This window comes from Pygocentrus nattereri, chromosome 14, assembly GCF_015220715.1.
Source record: "Pygocentrus nattereri isolate fPygNat1 chromosome 14, fPygNat1.pri, whole genome shotgun sequence".
NCBI lineage: Eukaryota > Metazoa > Chordata > Actinopteri > Characiformes > Serrasalmidae > Pygocentrus > Pygocentrus nattereri.
In genome coordinates, this window is record NC_051224.1 from 15,419,766 (window position 1) to 15,440,000 (window position 20,235).

Sequence of the window (20,235 nt, forward strand, 5' to 3'; positions counted from 1 at the left end):
TGAAGAACCCTTTTAGGTGCATCATTTTTAAGAGTGTAGTCACTTTTGCAGTACACTCCACAAATATTGGCACCCCTGGTAAACATGAGTAAAACAGGCAGCAAAAAATTATATTGCTTATCCTTTTGATCTTTCATTCAGAATGTTAACGGAATGTCATCTTTATTTTAAGTACAATGTTTGAGATAAAACCCACTAAAATCAGAAAATATATATTTTTCTCAAATCTGTGTCTGCCACAGGTATTGCAACCCCTTAATGTTTTATTTGCTAAGGTAACAGCTCTGAGTCTTCTCCTGTAACACTTAAAGAGGCTGAAGAACACATGGCAATGGATCTGAGACCCTCCATACAGAACCTCTCCAGATCCTTTATAATCTGAGGTCCATACTCTCATCTTCAGCTCATCCTGCAGGTTTTCTTCAGGGGACTTGAGTGGCCATGACAAAATCCTGTAGTCTGTGAAGCATTTTTGTGTTGATTTTCATGCTATGGATCATTATCCTGCTGGATCCAAACTATGGCCCAGTTTAAGATTCCAGGCAGAGGTTTTGATTTTAATTCTGTATGAGATTAAGGGCAGTGCAGCAAAAACAGCTCCATTAAAGGCGAATTGACAAAATGCTCACAAAACCTTTTTGCTTTAAAACTTTTGTTAGTTCACTGATTTTTGGATCAGGTGTCTTTAATGAGGCAGAATGATAAACTCTGCAGTGTGGCTGGGTTATTCATAATTGACTCTCCAGACATAGAATTGATACAAAGACATAAATGTAGGCTACATAACGCAAAGACAAATGTAGGCTACATAATGCATCATGAATTATTTCTAAGCCATTGAGAGAATGGGATGATATAGGAAAGCAGGTTATCTTGCTAATTAGTGAAATAGGTTAATCCACTGGGTTGCATGTGACTTTGACTATTTATGGACTGCATTATATAACTCTTAGTTTACACAGAAATCATATTTTTGTGCAACTTGCAATCATGTAAATCCAGCTGAATATCTGTAGCATGGAGTTCATTCTAAGATCAACATAAGAGAGACAGTGTGCAGTGTGCAGGTGTTCTAATGTAATTCCAGTGCAAAAATTGAATGTTACACAACTGAGATTAGCAGAATTTATTAATCCGTTGCCTAAAACACAAACATTGTGTGTAGCACGTAAAGCAGCAGTATTCTGTTGCACAGTATTGTGTCTGATGATTATATTATGAAACTATTGTAGTTCAGTGGGAGGGAAAAGGGGCTAGCCTAAATCTTCTCAAATCCCTACACTTAATGGAATTGGGACCTCTCTCTCACCCACCTTCACACTTGTGCACACACATGATGAAGACGGATAACTGAGGAATCCTGAGTGTGTTGTGTGACTCTGCTGAAGTGTCCTTGCTTGCCCTAGTCGCTTTTGTTTGAAGATTTCTTTATTTAAAAGGCTTGGACTGTAAAGCCGTATAATCAAGCAGAGTAGAATCTGATTCATCTCTCCACAGGGCTCAACTTATGACTTAACAGATGTACACACACACACAGACTGAGCATGTGGTGTGCTCTGAAATCTGTAGGATATTAGGGTCCACCTTCCTGAATCAACTTGCTTTGCATTTCAGAACTAGATTTTCTGGTTAGAGAGTCTGGGGCAGTGACTGAGACACTATCAAATGTGTGAGTTGCCCTGGACTGTTTTGGTACCTTCTGTCTAGGGATGCCGCAATCTTTACATCGTTTTGACCACTTAGATCCCTGTTTCTTCACAGCCGCATTCTGTGTGGGCTAAATTAACACATGGAACACACTGACACATTTACAGTACATTCTGTTAGCCAAACTTTCAGTATAAACAGCACTATTTGTGTTGTTAACTGTCTTTTTTTTCTTGAATTTCTGTTCTTTAAATAACATGAATCATATACGATGCTACACTGAAAGTAAGAGGCAACTGGCTGCTTAGCATAATAAATCATGCATTGTAGTGCTATGAGAGTGCACTAACCTGATCTCCCAAAATAAAAACAATAAATTGGCAGTTTCATGTTTTGAGCAAATTCCAGTCTTGGCCAAATGGCTGATTACATATCTACTTATTTCATAGCTCTGCCTGTTCATTGTACTGTGTCTAAGCAGCTCTCTTAGTATTTCTATAGTGACCAGCAGTCTGCACGCTAAACTTCAGGATTGAAGGGTGAATTAGTTATACTTTAACTTCAGCATTTAAGATCATTCATAAATCTGTGTTAGAGTGATCAGCAGAAATTTATTTTATTGTAAAGGAATATTATTTTATTTTTACCTACAAATCTAAATCTGCTGTGGAGCTGCAACAGGACATTAAAAGAACCGAATGTTGCCGACCTCTCGCATAGTGTATGAAAAGAGCCCATGATGCCTGAATCGAAACGCAGGGTGTTGTTTGCCTGTTTGAGAAGTCTCTTGTTAGCTGTGTTTTCCTTATTCCTATGGATTGTTTCACAAAGCAGGAATTCTCACTTGGTGAAATAACATAGACCCAAAGTCAAAAAGTCAAATTTGTCCAAAAGGAGATGAGCATTTCAGGACATTTTGGTTGGACATTCCTCAACTTTTGACTTATATGGTCCAGTTTATTGAGAATTGCACTTTTGGCTTTCTAATGACTATATTATTATTTATTTCCAATTTAAACAGATTTGCTACTCTCTCATGAATAGAATGTAGCTGTATTGACCTCACTGCCTGTTATGATGATGATCACTACAGTAACCCTGTTGCACTGACTTAGCACGTGCACTGGCACCTCATGCCCAATCGTGTTACAAAATGAAACTATAATGAATTTAGGTGTATAATTTTTTTTAAATATGATGATGTATTTATGATATATTCTATTATGTGCTTGCTTCCACACACACACACATGCCATATAACCACTATTATTGCACAGTTTGCTACCTTGTCTTTATCGCAGGTTTGAAAGAGTCATTAATGAAGTGGCGTTTATGTGGGTGGGTGTGTGTATATTTCAGCTTTGTATTCAGTGCCAATTTGCACACTGTCTAGCATCCACAGTATAGAGAGAGAGAATGAAAATGACTATTCTTTCTGCTCTTCACTGCTCAGAATGGTGGAATAATTGGTTAATGACTGTCTAATGACACATTTTATGTACTTTCTTCTAATAACTGAATTTTCATATTGTGTGTGTGGGTGTCTGTGTGTACGTGTGCTGTGCCGGCAGCACTATCTTCAGTTGTCTGACTTTTTCTTTCAGCCTGTTCTTATTTGTTCTCTCTCTCTTTGTCCTCCTTATCTATCTCTGTGCAGTTTAGCATATGCATTAAGGCAAATTATTGTCTTTCAGACATCTGATGCTCTATTTGCTGTGGTAGATGTTTAGCCTGAGTGCCTGAATATGTTGCCTGCTGTGAGCGACTTAAATGTCAGGTAACTTGCAAACAATCAAAATGCATTTCCACCAACTAATGTGTCCTAATAAGAATAATGATAATTAGGCTGAGAGCATAATTAGAACATTCAGATTCTGCTCATTTTCTTTGATGGGTGGCTAATGTTTTGCTTGTGTTTATTTCGGGGTTTGGTTGATGATTGGTTCGTTTTTGTGTAGTGTTTGGCTGATGTTTAGTGGGTGTTTATTGGCTGCTGTTTGGTTGAGTTTTTTGGTGATGTTTCATTAATGTGTAGTTGTACTTTCTTGATAATTGGTTGGTGTTGTTTGATGTTTGATTGTTTACTAGCTGTTAAATTGATACAAATGTAGCCAGTATTTGGTTAGTGGTTGGTCGGGCTTTGGTTGATGGTTATATGGTAGTTGCTTCATGATTAGTTGTGTTTAGTTGGTGGTTGGTTTGTTTTTTTGGTGATTGTTGGCTTGTGTTTGGTTGATAATTGGTCAGTGATTGGTTAGTGGTGAATTGTGGTGTGAATATAGTGTTGCTGTTGCCTCGTTTATAGTTGATTGGTGTTGGTTCATTGTTAGTTGTGGTTGGGAGTCTTTGCTTGAAGTCTTTGCTTGACAGCTGGTGTCTGGTTGATGTTTAATTGGTGTTTAGTTGAAGATTGGCTGGTGTATGGTTGGTTGGTAGATATTTTTTTCTGAGGTTTGGTTGATCCCAGAGAGAAACTTTATTGCACTTTCATGGCTCAGCAGAGCTTATAGGCATTTTTCTAAAATCCTTTCCTTAGGTGAAATAGCACTGGACAACAACAACATGTATGGTACTTGTGGCCTAGATGAAAATTGGAATAGTCATTCACAGCACCAAAACTCAAGACTCTTAGTACTTTGTTGCTAATACAGGCCTTATATAGGCCTTACATGGGCTTTTCAGTTTGGTCTGAATCAAAATAGCAGGAATGAAAAGTGCTTCAGACCCCAGTCTGGACCAAAGGACCCAAATTTGGTCAGACCAAAAGACATGGTCCCAGGCCAGATGAAACTGAGCCATGGTTCATTGCATCTACAGCGTGAAAACACTTTTTTTGGATAGTTTGGACTTTCAAAACAATTACAGGAAACTGAAGCAGGCTATCTTCACCCAGTAAACAATAGAAGAAGAACCGGAAGGGAAGTGAAAATGAGCTGCAGTAGTGCATGGGGAGAGGAGGAGAGGAAATATTTTATTGTAATTTGGTCCAATGAAAAAATCAAATGTGAACTTGAAAAAATGCATAACAGACCTTATTTTCTGAGAGGATGAGAGAGAAGATATTCATTTTGGTTGATTAATGGTTTGCTGGTGTGCTGGTTGATGTTTAGCTGGTGTGTAGTTGATGATTGGCTAATATTTGATGGCAAGTGTTTCCTTGACAGTGTTTGGTTGATGTTGGCCTGTTGTTTTGTTGATGTTTTGTTGATGGGTGTTTGGTGTTTGGTTGATGGTTGCTTGGTGTTTGGTTGGCATGTGACTAATGTTTGTTTTTCTGTTGGTGGTGTCTGACTGTGGATGGTTGCTGTGTTTGTGAACTGGACTTTGAGAAATAGTGTACTACGGACTGGGGTCAATAGAGGTCACAAAGATGGCCTGTAAACAATTGGCCTGTAAATTGTTACACTAATGCTAGTTTCATGCCACCAGCTTTTATTGGCGTCAAAAATTGAATGATCACACATCCAGGCACTTCACTGGGCAGGTTGTGGCAGCAAATTCCTCAGCCTCTTGACCTGGTATAGTGTGTGTAAACCTGGTGTCATGTGTGTGCACCTATGTGTTTGTGTACACTTTTATAAACATTGGTGTGCTTTTGTGAATATTCTGTATACTTTATATAGTACTTTTCATACACACTTTATAGAGAAAACTACAAAGCATTGAACAAAGGAAATTAAATTAATGATTAAATAGAAATAAAATGTTAAAATAATATCAAGTGATAATGCCAGTATAGGCCTTAAATAGCCCTTACGTTTACCTTACACTGTTTGTGGACTGAGCTATTAGGCCTCCATATGTCTTTAGCAGGCTGCCTACGAGAAAGGCCACAGGCTAAATACCAGCTAAGTGCTGGCTTTCATATCTTCAGGTGCTGAACATGATCAAATGTCTATTTTAACAGCAGATCTAGTTGAGTGTTTAGTTTTGGTCTTTGTTTTGTTTTACTTGTTGCTGTATTTAGATGCCTGTTATCTGTGGTCCAGGCACACTTTGTCCAGCTGCTTCAGCAGGCTGGTCATGTCCTCCTGTGCCTTATCAGAGACACACACTTATCACAAAGACAGATGCCTTAGTATACACCACAGTCTTTCCCCATGGGGGATGTTAGGGTGCTGCTGCAAAAACAGAAGCAGGTTCCCTTACTGACAGAGACAACAGTAAGGACTTTTAGCATTATGTATGTGTCCAACTGTGCTAACAGCTTAATAGGCCCAATTTATAACAGGCAGAGTCTGCCCTGACCAAGAATTCATTTGCCTCAGTGTCCAAATGTCCAAGCCGATGTGGGAAGGTGTCCACATGATGTTCTTCTGATGAATCAGGCTGTTTGAAAGCGTGTACTTATGTTTATATATTGTCAAGAGATTAGAATGAGTTACTATAATTTTTTATATGGTCCTTGACTTTGAAACCTTTCTTTCTTTGAAAACTTTCTTTTCTTCACTTACATGTAAGGAATGGTTTGACAAAAAATCTATTTTCTGCTTACCCCTGATGGACTTCCCTGTAAACATCTAAGGTCTGAATACTATATTTTGGGAGTTTATTTGCTGCGGTGCTGCAGTTTGAACTAATTTGGTAGAGTGATCGACACATACCTGTAGGAAACCATGAAGCGTTATATATATTCATATTTTTACAACCAAATTGTCGGGACAGTTAAGGCATATGGAAAATACTCGGAACTTTTCTCAGGACTATGTTTGTTGTGGAAAATGTGAAGCAAAGACAGTGGAAAATTTACTTTACCATGGCTTAGTCTTGACTTCAGATGCTCTGCCCACACCAAAATGTGAGTGCCTGATTTCTTTTGCACACAAAGCTGTCCACAGCTATCGAGATTTTGTTAGTTGCATGCTAATTGGCTATCCCACATCTCTGTATTTATTCTTCCATGCAGTGCTTTTGTCATTCAGATAGGAAACAAAGTTTCATTTTTACAGCTAAATTCCAGTAAGCAATGGCAAACAGCTGCCTGCAGTGGATATTAGAGGTGGGCAATATGGCAAAAATATAACATTGTGATATTTCAAGAAACTCCAGTTTCCTCCCACAGTCCAAAGACATGCAGTCGGGCCAATTTAGAAATGCTAAATTGCTTCTGCTAAATTGCCCTGCGATGGACTGGTGGACAAACAGCTTAGAAGGTGTGTGTGTGTTTGTGTGTTTCTGTATTTCAAGAAATTTTCTCAATACACAATAGTCACAATATTTATTTTTTTAGACACCCAATCAGTTGAAACAGAGAAAAAATCAGCAGTGCAACTTGTTGTAACGACGGGGAGTGAGGAGACAGATGCATATGCAGAGATAAGGGACTTTTATTCAGGGCAAATCGAGGGTCATGGTCAAGACGGTCCAGGGTCATAGAGCCAACGTGAACAGATTGATAGTTAGACATGATAAACAACACAGAACCTCAAAGAACCCAACACGAGAATACAATAGATACATCCAACAAACAACAAAGACCAGCAAAGACAAGGGGCAAACACAGGGCTTAAATACAACAGGGATGATGGACAGGTGGAAACAATCAGGGGTGGAGTCACTAAACAAGGGGGCTGAACTACAAAACCAAAACAAAGAACAAATGGGCTAAACCACAACACGAACACATGGACAGGACTGGCAGGGGCCAGTCGTGATACTTATTAAAAATACTATCAAATACTGGCATACAGTGTAACACTAAATCCAGTTAAACATGATTAATTTTGCTCTCTTTATGATGAAACAGGCAGTTGGCCAGTGTTCTAACTACAAGCACTGATGAAATCTGTGATGTGTTCAGAAAAGCATATTGCATTGTAATGTGACATAATTCATCATGATAGTGATATATATTGTCATATTTCCCTACTGGATATTGTGATGAAAAACATGCCTTTCAGAGGAAAATCTTTGGGCAATCGCCTCTGCCTTCATGCTGCACCAAAATAATGGGTTACGATTGGTCATTAGGCATGTCAGTCAAACAGTCTCTTCCTGATAAGGTAGGCAATTCATGGTCACATTATAAGGTGAAAAGCACCAGACTCTGCTGCTGCACATCCTAATGTGGCAATCATCACCTTCATCATCATCTGGCTTGTCAGTCATTGCTGATATCTGATTATATGGTGCTGTCGCTATATGGTCTAGTGTCTGAAACTACATAACTAAGTTTATTTAAGGATTACTTAACAGCTCACTGCAGTTTTAGGTGAGTGCATGTTGATGTAGGCAGGCATTTGGTAATTAGTAGTCACAAGTTCCCGATGTAAAACTAAAGATGAGCACTTCATTACTCTACTTTTCTTTGGGTTAAGGGGAAGACCTCTGTCTCTTTTTTGCCAAACTATTCCTTTAAATCAGCGGTTTTCTATATATCACTAAGAAATGCAAGAAATGTCCTGGATGTTTAACTATGCTGTGCTGGGCAGTGGACAAACACAACCACAGAGAACTGTTTGTCATAGACTCAACTGGCAAAGGTATCAAACAGTCAGCAGCTGTTTAAATTTCCTCTCATCCAGACTAATTTCATACTCACACACACGTACACGCACACACACATGCACACGCACACACGCATAGAGCCTGAGTAAATATGCCCAACCTCATTTGTCGTTCCAGTGGCCCTCAGCAAACAGATTAGAGATGAAACATCCGGTCAGGCGTTCCGCTGACCCAGCACTCTCTCTTTTAGGCTGAGCCTAAAACCATTCTGAAAATGCCTCTGTCTTGCCACTTTAGACACAGCACTCATTATCTTCCCATGCCAGCCAGCCAAGATTGCTCACACACTTCAAAACACAAGCAATTTTATGATTTTGCAAAGGCCTTTCTGGCCTGGAAAACACGTGCTTTAATGCTTATGTTAATGTGTCTGAATGTAGTGGCTTTAGTTTGCTGATTTTAACTGAGATAATAGTTATATCAGGGGGAATGCTGATAATGAAAATGGCTCTGAAACAGCTGTGATTGAATGGCTCTAAGTTACCACCATTTGTTATAACCCAAATGTCTTTGTTGTCTATAGATTTAGCTTTTTTTTTACAGCTGTCTTATGAAGACAGGGTCTAACACATTTAATAGAGAAACTGACACTGAAAATGAACTTTGTCACTGCTCCGCAGTAGTGTGAGCTAGAGAGATGCCTCGTTTCCTCTTGAAACTAGAGAAACAGCACTAAAATACCAGCCCGAAATTGTCATTGGGGGTTGTTTACTTCCTAAGTAAGCCTACAATGAAATTTTATAGAAAACATACATAATCTTTTCATACACTTGGCATAATGCTTGTTCGATCATCCTTCATCAAGATAAGTTTAAATCCATCGTATGTGTTCTTGGCATGTCATGTGATGTGATGGTCCACATTCTGGCTGGTTTGCATGCCACAGTGAATGAGAGTACATGATTTGGAGATTTGAAAGTTGAGGTGGGCAAGTCCATACCCAGGGCTGGAAAATGAGCACACGGATTAGCTTTGGGTAGGTTGTCATAGAGTTTCTAATTCTGAGAAACTTGTGGTTGGATTGTTTTTGGCAATGATAGAGAGAGAAAAGAGGAAAGCAAGAAATGCAACCCACAAACAAAAGCAGAAAACAAAAAATATATCACAAGGAGGATATTTTCTACAGACAATGCTCTAGAACTGCTGTTCCACACAGTGTGACAACTCTTCAGATCTCAAATCATGTCAACCAGATAACATGAGTGATTTTGAACAGACTTTTAATAACTTGTATTTTAGATCAAAGAGTGTTGTACAGGTATGTGTGTGAAGAGTTTCTCTGATATGGTTCAATATTATTTTTTTTCTGAAAAATTTGCCAAAAAATGAAGCTTGTCCTTCTGTGGTTTTATGTGCTAATCCACAAATGTAATGTGTAGAAATATTTCTTGAATTATGTGTAGAAAAAGTATGTGTAGAAAGTTGTCAAAGTAGGTCTTAAAGGGTTAATATGACCCTGAAATAGCACTTTCTATGAAAATCTGTGTCTTTGTTAACCACAGCTTTTTACTGGATTAAAAGTCAAACCATGTTTTAGTCAATGTGTGCTTGGCTGTCTGCTCATTAAAGGAGAATTCCATAGATTTTTCAGAATGGCTGCAAAATTAAAGGGCTTAGATGTAAACAAAGTTATTCAGAGCGGTTTGATGTGAAACGCTCCATATAGAGAAGCTTACTTGGTCAGAATTGTTTACACTGGTGGAGTTTAATTTATGTGAAAGCTACTGCAAAGACAAGCTATAACATGAATACATAGATACATTACCCAATAGGTCATAGATACATTACCCAATAGGTCATAGATACTTTACCCAATTCTTGAGACATTGATTTACGATAGTTTTGAGGTAAGGTTTCTGCCTGACCAGATATTTAAAATGCAGAGAGGTACATGGAAGTTGTTGAATGGAAAATAGTCCCCAAAGACTGCACATACCCCTAACCCCCCCACCCCCCAACCATTTACCACCACTTTACCATTATCAGTGTTACATATAAAATCTCTAAACACATATGTAGGTTTGGATCGCAGTCTGTATGTTTCTCTGTAATGAGCTGTTTACATCCAAACATTCTGAATGACTTTGTTTGCATCTTAAGGACTGATTTATGAAGGAATTCTGAATCAGTGGAATTCTCCCTTAAACTGCTTGTGCCCAGAGCCCAAGAAGCTGTGCATTTTAATAGCAAATGTGGAGTCCACATTGACTCATTTAAATCAGTTAGAATGAAAGCAGTGTGGAGGAAGAGGAAGTAGCAGGAAGGAATGAAACCATTAGGCATACCATTGTATGTTTAGCACAAATACTGTGTGTGTGTGTGTGTGTGTGTGTGTATGTGTGTGTGTAAATCATAAGAAAACATGATAATTTGAATTAGAGGTGCCACTGATCTGATGCCCACTCTCAGTATCAGGATCATAACAGCAGAACATGCTCGATTGAATATCAAAGAAGAAAGTGGCAAATCCAGCCTGAAAAAGTGTAGAACTGTGTGTCGTGTGACATAATGTAAAATCGAGCAAAGCAGTCATGTGATTGCAGCAGTAGCCACATGTGTAAACACATACATACACACACACACACACACACACACACAGACACACACACACACACACACACACACACACACACACACACACACACACACACATTATCTGAAACCACTTATCCTTCTGCATCCCAGGGGGTTCTAGACCTTATCCCAGCAGTCACTGGGCAGAAGGCAGTGTACACCCTGGACAGGTCGCTAGTCTATTGCAAGGCTAGCCACATGTAGTGTAACATTAACATAAAAACAAGGGAGTTGTTACTGTGCTTATTGTGAATAATTTATTTTTGAACAGACTCAATCTGCATACATTGGCGCTAAAAATGGTGTTGATTTTTGCGTCATTTCATTTATTTTTAGTTTCTGTTTTGTTTATTTCAAGTTGAGGTAAAGAAAAAAGCTATGGTTTACAGATATTGACTGATACCCAGATTCACATTTGTACATATTGTGCCATTTGTAATTTGTGAGATTTTTTTGCAAATCCCTGGTCCCCATGAAGAAATTTTTTTTTTTTAAATGAGCCAAAATATTTTTTAAACTAGTTACTCAAGTTTAGGTCAATTTAAGAGATGAAATATCACCATTAACTGTGCTTTAATTGTGTGTGTGTGTGCATGTGTGTGCGCGTGTGTGTGTGTGTGTTCTTGACTGGCTAAACTATAGGGCCTGAAGGTCAGTACAGTAGTCCAGGTTTGATTTGGGCAGCGTGTGTGTAATGGAGGAGTGGGTGTGGTGGATATGTTAGTGTGTGTATCAGTCAGTGTTTGTGGTCTATATTAAATACTTTCAGCAGGATATCAGTGTTAAGATTGATGGAGCCTCATGATGAGTATAGCAGAGGGAGAGAGGCGTGTTGGAAACAGGACACGTCAGATACACTTACAGCAGAGTGGAGGAAAGATTCTTTCTTTTTCAGCTTGCCATGACGTCTGTGTGGAAAGAGTGTACATCTCACAACGGTTTAATTAAGATATGATTGTTTAAATATCATGAAATTCCACCATGATTCAGGTTGACTCAGGGTCATACATTAGTGTTGTGGTAACGTGGTACAAAGTAATGTTTTGCAGTAATATGATTACTTTTTTCTGTGACAAAGATGTGTAATACATTCTTGCAATCATATTACAGCTGCTGTCTTAATAGGAATATTGTTACTTGTGTTACTTGTACAACTCTGAAATAATATCAGTTATGCACAATGCATTCAAATTATAGATTGCTTCTGTATATAGTGGGAAAACACTTGTAAAAATGCTTTAATTTAGCGTTTTTTTAATACAATTTTTTAAATAAAAATGATATCATTAGCATAATAATTTAATTGAAAAGTAGAATCTTTGAAATATTGACATGGATTTCAGAATTTCTCAGTGTTTATTCCTCCTTTGCTTTAATGTGTATTGTATATAATTTGCTTGTACATGTGCAAATTGTCTTAATGCAATAAAAAACGTTCTGCAATGCAAGTGTGGGGAAACGCTGTAAACTCAACAAGAAATCTGTCAAAGCATCCAAGCTGATGGATAAAGGTCTCTGTGCTGAAGAAGAGAGAGCCCCAATCTTACCTAAGCTGTTTTTCTTGCAGACACAGCTTTACCTTTACCTATTTATGATTATACCTACTGGCTAGTTTCTCAGTTCTCAAACAGCATCAGGTGATCTTCTTTTTAATCAAGCATAGCAACTGTGTCTTGTTCAAAGGCAGGCATAGTGACAGGCCTGTTAAACGATGGTGGCTGTAATTGAGTATTCATTACTGATTAAAAAACTGAAAAGTTCTGCTACAAGCAGGTTTAATAGAGTAGCACAGAAGTGAACTAATGAGTGGTGAGAGCACTTTTTCCAGGAAGTAATAAGTAAACTCATTGCAGTGTGGAAGAAATAATAATTTGTAATAGATTACTTTTTTGAGAAACGACCCCACCCATTAATAAAGTGATTAATAGAACCAAAACTATCAGGTAAAAATATAAAATTCTAATAAAAATTAAAAGTGTGATTTTAATGTTAAATTGGTAGTTTTCAAAAATTATGAAAGCTGAATAGAAGCTATGACGGCGACTGCAACAAGTAAATGGTATTACATAGACAAATACCTTAGTTTTCATATTATATATGCCTGAAGAATGGTCTAGAAGTGAACTCCTTTGATATCAAACCTTAGATTCCTATGTTTTTGAGCAGGGGTGTCCAGCAATGTACACAAAGGGCCGGTGTAGCAAAGCTGGAGCTCAGCTGATCAATTGTTTGGAGACAGACACCAGTTGATTGAAAAAGTGGAAAACTCGCAGCCACACCAGCCCTTTACAGGTAAAATTGGAGAGGAGCAGTCTCGCTATCAGTTGCTAGCTTTCATTTATTTATGCCTTTTTATTTAATCCTTAGACATAGTTATAGTGTTATTGTAGTCATTTACTATTTACATAGTGAAGTACATTTACATTAGATCTTCCATTTTTAATTGTAATCTGCTTAGAATCCACACTTTTCACAAAATTTCTCTGCTTTTTTCTATTAACTACCAGTGAAGAGTAATTAATATAAAACTACAACATGCTGTTGTTATCACTGACAATTAGTATTCTTCATAATCTATAGAAAATAACTTTGAATTTATTTTCTTTATGCAGTGAGAGAAACAGCATCAACTCACCACTCATATACTGGGACCCAGATCTGTGCCAGTCATTTCTGAGTGTGTATTGAGAGGTTTTTGAACGTTTGAGTGGCTCCGACTGTGGGCGAGGCCTTGACCATTGAAAACTGAGGCCTCATACAGATGTGTGTTTGTGCTGAGCGGTTTCTAACATATTTTCCTTTTTTTAGAGAGTGGTCTATGTGTGTGAGGTAGGAGGGGTCGAAATTCAAAGGGGCCTGTGTGTGGACGTGGCTGTGAGTGTGTGTGTGTGAAAGGACTTAATTACAAATTAATGTAAATAAACTGGATTTCCTCTCTTCCAGAGGAGCTAAAAGGGAACATTCAGGCATTCAAGAGTGCACGTTAACATTCACACAGCTCTTCAAATTGACTGCTCCATGGACACACACACACACACACACACACACACACACACACACACACACACACACACACACACAAACACACACACACACACACACGCCACTGGATTCAGTTCGTTGTGAAGTTTGGCTCCACCTTGTGGAGGTCAAAAGGACTTAAATTATTTTACTGTGTGTAATTGTATTCATAGTTTGGTAGTGACCTGTGTCATAACACAATATAGTGCAAAAGTTAGAGACCACCTTTAAATTTTATTAATATGTCGTTAAAATGGCCATTAAGTTATTCAATTTTCAGCACTAGGAAATTAAGGAGGAAACATATTTAACAGAAAACCTAAACAGATACATGTAACACTTGATTTTTCAGTATTTAGTGTGTCCATCATACCAATAATGCTGTATGAGTCTCCTCACTGCAGAGATGGTACTGGACTGACCTTCTGCTGCCTGAACTGTACAGAACCATATTGCTATATCACCTCTCCTGTTAATACATACTGTGCAATATATCATAACTGCTACTGTTATAACACTTTCACTGCAGACTTTAAACTGTAAATAGTGATGTTACTCCTAGTAATGTTTACACTCATGGTATTGTAACTACCTCATACCACTTGCAATACCTGCTCTCATGTAAATACAACAAATCTGCCTATGCTATGTAAATATGCAAATGTATATACTTTTATTCCTGTTCTATCATACTTTGACTTGTGTCTATTTTTAATTTCTGCCTGACTTATGTCTATTTTTATTTCTGTTTTTATTTCTGCATAATGTATCCAGGTTTATGTGCAATTATGTGTTGCTACTGTAACAGTGCATTTTCCCAATATTAATCAATAAAATTCTATCTGTCTATCTGTATCTGTCTGTCTGTCTGTCTTTATTACAGTTTCCATTCTTTTCAGGAGACTTACTTAACATTTTTTCAAGCAATGTGCAGGGATGTTTTTCCACATCATCAAAGTTCAGTCCTAGAGGCTGGTTGTATTTTCTGCTTCTTCCGATTCAAGAATACTTTATTACAAATATAGACCCATCAGTCCATAAAACGGACTGTACTCTACGTCTCAGGTGTCCAGTTTTGGTGTACTGGTGCAAATATTCCTATTGTTTATTTCCCACACAACCCATAATGTTGTCTTCTCACTGTAGAAGGATGAACCGAAACACTTGTGAATTAGAAACAAGAATGAAATTTGTTTTTTTTTCCCCTCTCAAATAGAAAAAATGCAGCTTATCTGATGATCTACCAGTTCCTATACCCTTGCAAAGTGTCCCACATTTTATATATATATGTGTGTGTGTGTGTGTGTGTGTGTGTGTGTGTGTGTATATAATTTATTTAATTTTTGGCTTAATTTCCTTTTTCTTTTGGCTTTTTCTGATAATCCTTAGTGGATGTTCTTATATATAATCTCATCAGAAATTCTTTAGCCATTTTAGGTGCAGATGAGAGAGAATTGTGTTAGACAGTTGAGATGAGTTGGGTAGCTGCTTGTGTGGGTATGTTAGTGCCTGTATGAAGGGGAAACATGGTCAATGAGATCTTTGGGAATATCTTTTGTTGGGAAGTCTCAGCTGTAACTGTGGGGTTAAAATTGAAGGAAGAGTTAAAGTGTCAGTATGTTGCACAAAAGTAAAAAGACAAATTTAAATATTGATATTAATTATTTATGTAATACTTAGTGTTTGGGTGCTTCTGTATAATTTTCTGTTAAATATGTTTCCGGCTTTTTTTCTGATACTGAAAATGAATAACTCATACTTAATGGCTATTTTGAGTGGAAGTTCTGGTGTCATTTAATTAGGAAGCCGTGCCCGTGTTCATTTATATGAATGTTCTTAGTAGGTGAACCTCTTAATTCGCCATGCCCACCACTGCAGCTATGAATGCACTTGTCTGCTTGAATATAAAGTGAAAATATGCATACGATAGAATTTCATCGTGTTTGTTTAATAATGCAATGCACATTTTAATGTAACAATTTAGCATCTGAAACTCCTTTGCTTCTCTTTCCTTCTGTGTGTGTGTCTGTCATCCTTTATCTCAGGAATGAAACATATGAGCAGTCCACTTGATGGAGGCGTGGCTTTGAGTGACGAAACTGCACTTGATGGTGCAGAGTTTACAGGACTCGCAGAAGTTCGTCCGAAACGGGAGCGGAAACATAGATTGTACACACTTTGCGAAGTGTGTAACATTCAGCTCAACTCTGCTGCACAAGCACAGATACACTACAATGGCAAAACTCACCAAAAGAGACTGAAACAGTCAAAAAGTGGGAGCACAGGTAGGAAAACTTGTGTGCATTGTTAAATCAATTGCTGCTGTGTTCTTGCTAACTTCTTCTATGCTGATGCTTAGTTAGTTATGGCTAGAGCAGCACTGTGAAATCTTCAGGCCTGATGCCGAGTTTAGTAACAGTTACTGTACTAACTGTTGGTTTTAGTAGGTGTGCTTTTGGTATTTCTGAACCTCACCTCAGGCCATTCCTGGTTGAGGCTTTATATCTCCTGGTGTGGTTTCATGTTTCACTGTGGCATTCAGTTGTACTAGTTTTAAGGGAGCTGTATAACGGAATATATAGATTAATGGATTAGTATGATATACTGTGTAAACATTGTTAAAGTTTAAAAATGTAACATTTGCTTTCCAGTTCATACGGTCCATATGTGGAAACAAAGCTGTACAAAATGATCCATTTAGACATCATCATGGTTGTGATGTCACAACTGTGAACACATTTACATACAACACCCCATTCACAAACAAGGAGAGTGCCTCAAGTTTAATTTTTCAATGTGCCTTAGGATTTCAGTCAGAACTGAACAGTCTGTTCTCTACATTTCAACCTAGGATTTCAACCAATTTATATAATATGTAAAAGTTGAATATAGGCGTTAATTTTTTCTTATGATTTGCACAGTCTGCTATGAAAATAAGTCTCTGGTTTTGCTCCTCGCTGATTGCAGATGAATCCATCCTGCTGCTGTATGTAAAGGTGAACTGATGAGGGAGTGAATGAGAGAGGAAATCAAGCAAAGGTAGAATGGCACAGTGGGGAACAGTCATATGGGTCAGATGCTGTGGTTCTTGCCTTGAGCTTGTATTTTTGATTTTAGGAGCTCTGATAGGCCAGTGGTGTCGTCATCCATAAATTTAATTTAAGTTTTAACTAGGAATGCCGTTTTGTCAAATGCGTTTGACAATTGACTATCATTAATAGGTGATTAATCATTATCCATGCATGTAAAGATGCCACTTGAGTATCAATTAATTATAAAGTGGATAGATCTGGTTTTGAAAATTGATCCAGCCACATTCACAGCCATTAAAAATACATTATGTGTCCAAAGGTTTATAGACACTTGCTCATCACACAAGGGTATTAATAGAGAGTTTGTCATCCCTTTGCTGCAGTAACAGCCTCTACTCTTTTGAAAAGAGTAGAGATATTGCTAGATGCTGTGAGGATTTGATTGTGTTTGGCCACATCAGCATTAGTGAGGTCAGGTACTGATGTTGCTCAGTTCTTGATCACAAATGTCACTCCAGCACATCCCAGAGGTATAAGATGGAGCTGCATCACTCCAGAGAATGTAATTCCACTGCTCCACAGCTCAGTGCTGGGGGGCTTTATACCCCCTAGCCAACGCTTGGCATTGGACATGGTGACATTGGGCTTGTGTGTGTATGATCCAGAGTGCTCCTTTTTGGAGATTATACAAGCAGTGTCTGTGAAATTAAACACCTGCACGTTTACCTTACGTTTATTTTAAGTATTGGTCAAACAGTTGTTCATTCAGTGGTCTAAGCTTACTTGATACTTCTTGATTCTTTGTATTTGTACATGTAGTGAAACACTAAAGTATTATAATTAGCACTATGTTCTGTGAAGGATTTTAACTGCATGCACTATACAAGCCAATACATGTAATGCTCACAATCGCCCATATATTCATTCTTATGGCTTGAAATGGCTTGGTTACTTTATATTCTGACACAGACACACACAAACACAAATGCACACACACACGCAGCGCGCACAGCAGTCAGACCCACTTCAGGTGCAAGCTCTCATACGAATGGACCATAATTACATAGCAACGGAACATGCTCACCACGGAAACGCTCGGCATGGTGACGCCCCCCTGCGAAAGCAGGCTACAGCAGCTCCCACACTGACGGCCTCTTAAAGTGGATGTGTCTCTGTGTGTGTGTGTGTGTGTGTGTGTGTGTGTGTGTATGTGTATGTGTGAACACCCCACCATCCACCCAAGGACACAAAAGATCATTGATTAGGCCTTTTGGCTGCTGTAAGACATCATGATTGGAGTTAAATGAAGGTAGGCAGCCCTCCCTGTGAGCAAACAGTGGTGCTGGGAGCATTAACAACAGAGGACACACATCATGTAGCACAGTAAGTTGTTCAGTATGCAGACCTGGTCTCTCTTACCTGACTCTGTTTGCTTCACCCTGACTCACTGCTTCTCTATGCAGCCTGAGACTTTCTAATGCTCATTAAACAATAGACCAGCATGGCTCAGCATTTCTAAATAATCTGAACAACCATCCATATCACTGTCCTCAACCTTACCCCAAATACATTCACCCCTTCACTTCCACATTAGTGGGGACTGAAAGGGTTTTATTAGCATCAGTGAGAGAATGACATCACAAGGATACTGCAAAATATTTACAGTTCAGTATTAGATTATTTCCCTCAACTGATTAAATATATCTTTATATGCATATAAAAATAGATGCATACACAGATCAGTTATCGATATATACAGTGGGGAAAAAAAGTAGTTAGTCAGTCACCAATTGTGCAAGTTCTTCCACTTAAAAAGATGAGCGAGGCCTGTAATTGACATCATAGGTAGACCTCAACTATGAGAGACAAAATGAGAAAAAAAAATTAGAAAATCACATTGTCTGATTTTTAAAGAATTTATTTGCAAATAATGGTGGAAAATAAGTATTTGGTCAATAACAAAAGTTCATCTCAATACTTTGTTATATATTCTTTGTTGGCAATGACAGAGGTCAAACGTTTTCTGTAAGTCTTTACAAGGTTGGCACACACCGCTGCTGGTATGTTGGCCCATTCCTCCATGCAGAGCAGTGATATTTTGGGGCTGTCAGCAGGCAACACGGACTTTCAACTCCCTCCAAAGGTTTTCTATGGGGTTGAGATCTGGAGACTGGCTAGGCCACTCCAGGACCTTGAAATGCTTCTTACGAAGCCACTCCTTTGTTGCCCTGGCAGTGTGCTTGGTATCATTGTCATGCTGAAAGACCCAGCCACGTTTCATCTTCAATGCCCTTACCGATGGAAGGAGGTTTGCACTCAAAATCTCACAATTCATGGCCCCATTCATTCTTTCATGTACACGGACCAGTCGTCCTGGTCCCTTTGCAGAGAAACAGCCCCAAAGCATGATGTTGCCACCCCCATGCTTCACAGTTGGTATGGTGTTCTTTGGATGCAAGTCAGCATTCACTCTCCTCCAAACACGACGAGTTATGTTTGTACCAAACAGTTCTACTTTGGTTTCATCTGACCATATGACATTCTCCCAATACTCTTCCGGAACATCCAAATGCTCTCTTGCAAACTTCAGACATGCTCGTCTGAAGTTTGAAGTGCCCGTCTGGCACTGCAAGATCTGAGTCCCTGGCGGCATAGTGTGCTACTGACAGTAGCCTTTGTAATGTTGGTCCCAGCTTTCTGCAGGTCATTCAGCCTAGGTCCCCCCGTGTGGTTCTGGGATTTCTGCTCACCGTTCTTGTGATCATTTTGACCCCACGGGCTGAGATCTTGCGTGGAGCCTCTGATTGAGGGAGATTAGCAGTGGTCTTGTAGGTCTTCCATTTTCTGATTATTGCTCCCACAGTAGATTTCTTCACACCAAGCTGCTTGCCTATTGCAGATTCAGTCTTCCCAGCCTGGTGCAGGTCTACAATCTTGTTTCTGGTGTCCTTCAACAGCTCTTTGGTCTTCACCATAGTGGAGTTTGGAGTGTGACTGTTTGAGGTTGTGGGCAGGTGTCTTTTATACAGATAACAAGGTCAAACAGGTGCCATTAATACAGGTAATGAATGGAGGACAAAGAAGCCTCTTAAAGAAGTTACAGGTCTCTGACAGCCAGAAATCTTGCTTGTTTGTTAGTGACCAAATACTTATTTTCCACCATTATTTGTAAATAAATTCTTTAAAAATCAGACAATGTGATTTTCTGAATTTTTTATAGTTGAGGTCTACCTATGATGTCAATTACAGGCCTCTCTAATCATTTTAAGTGGGAGAACTTGCACAATTGGTGGCTGACTAAATACTTTTTTTCCCCACTGTAATAATACAATCATGGAGGAGTTGGAATCTTTAATTGTATATTTGATATACAAGATATGACATATACACTCATTGATTGGAACATGTAGGCACTCTTGCTCTCATTGGAAGCTGGTGAAAACTGTGTTCACTG

General features: G+C 38.6%; 1 protein-coding gene across 3 annotated transcripts in view; it reads left to right on the forward strand.

Annotated features, from left to right (window-relative positions):
* znf385c (zinc finger protein 385C) overlaps positions 1 to 20,235 on the forward strand; it is a 151,745-nt gene that overhangs the window by 34,694 nt on the left and 96,816 nt on the right. For all 3 annotated transcript variants that reach the window (XM_017721222.2, XM_017721223.2, XM_017721224.2), the window contains exon 2: positions 15,795 to 16,034. In XM_017721222.2, the coding sequence (XP_017576711.1) occupies positions 15,795 to 16,034 (240 nt within the window). The remainder of the gene's footprint in view (positions 1 to 15,794; positions 16,035 to 20,235) is intronic.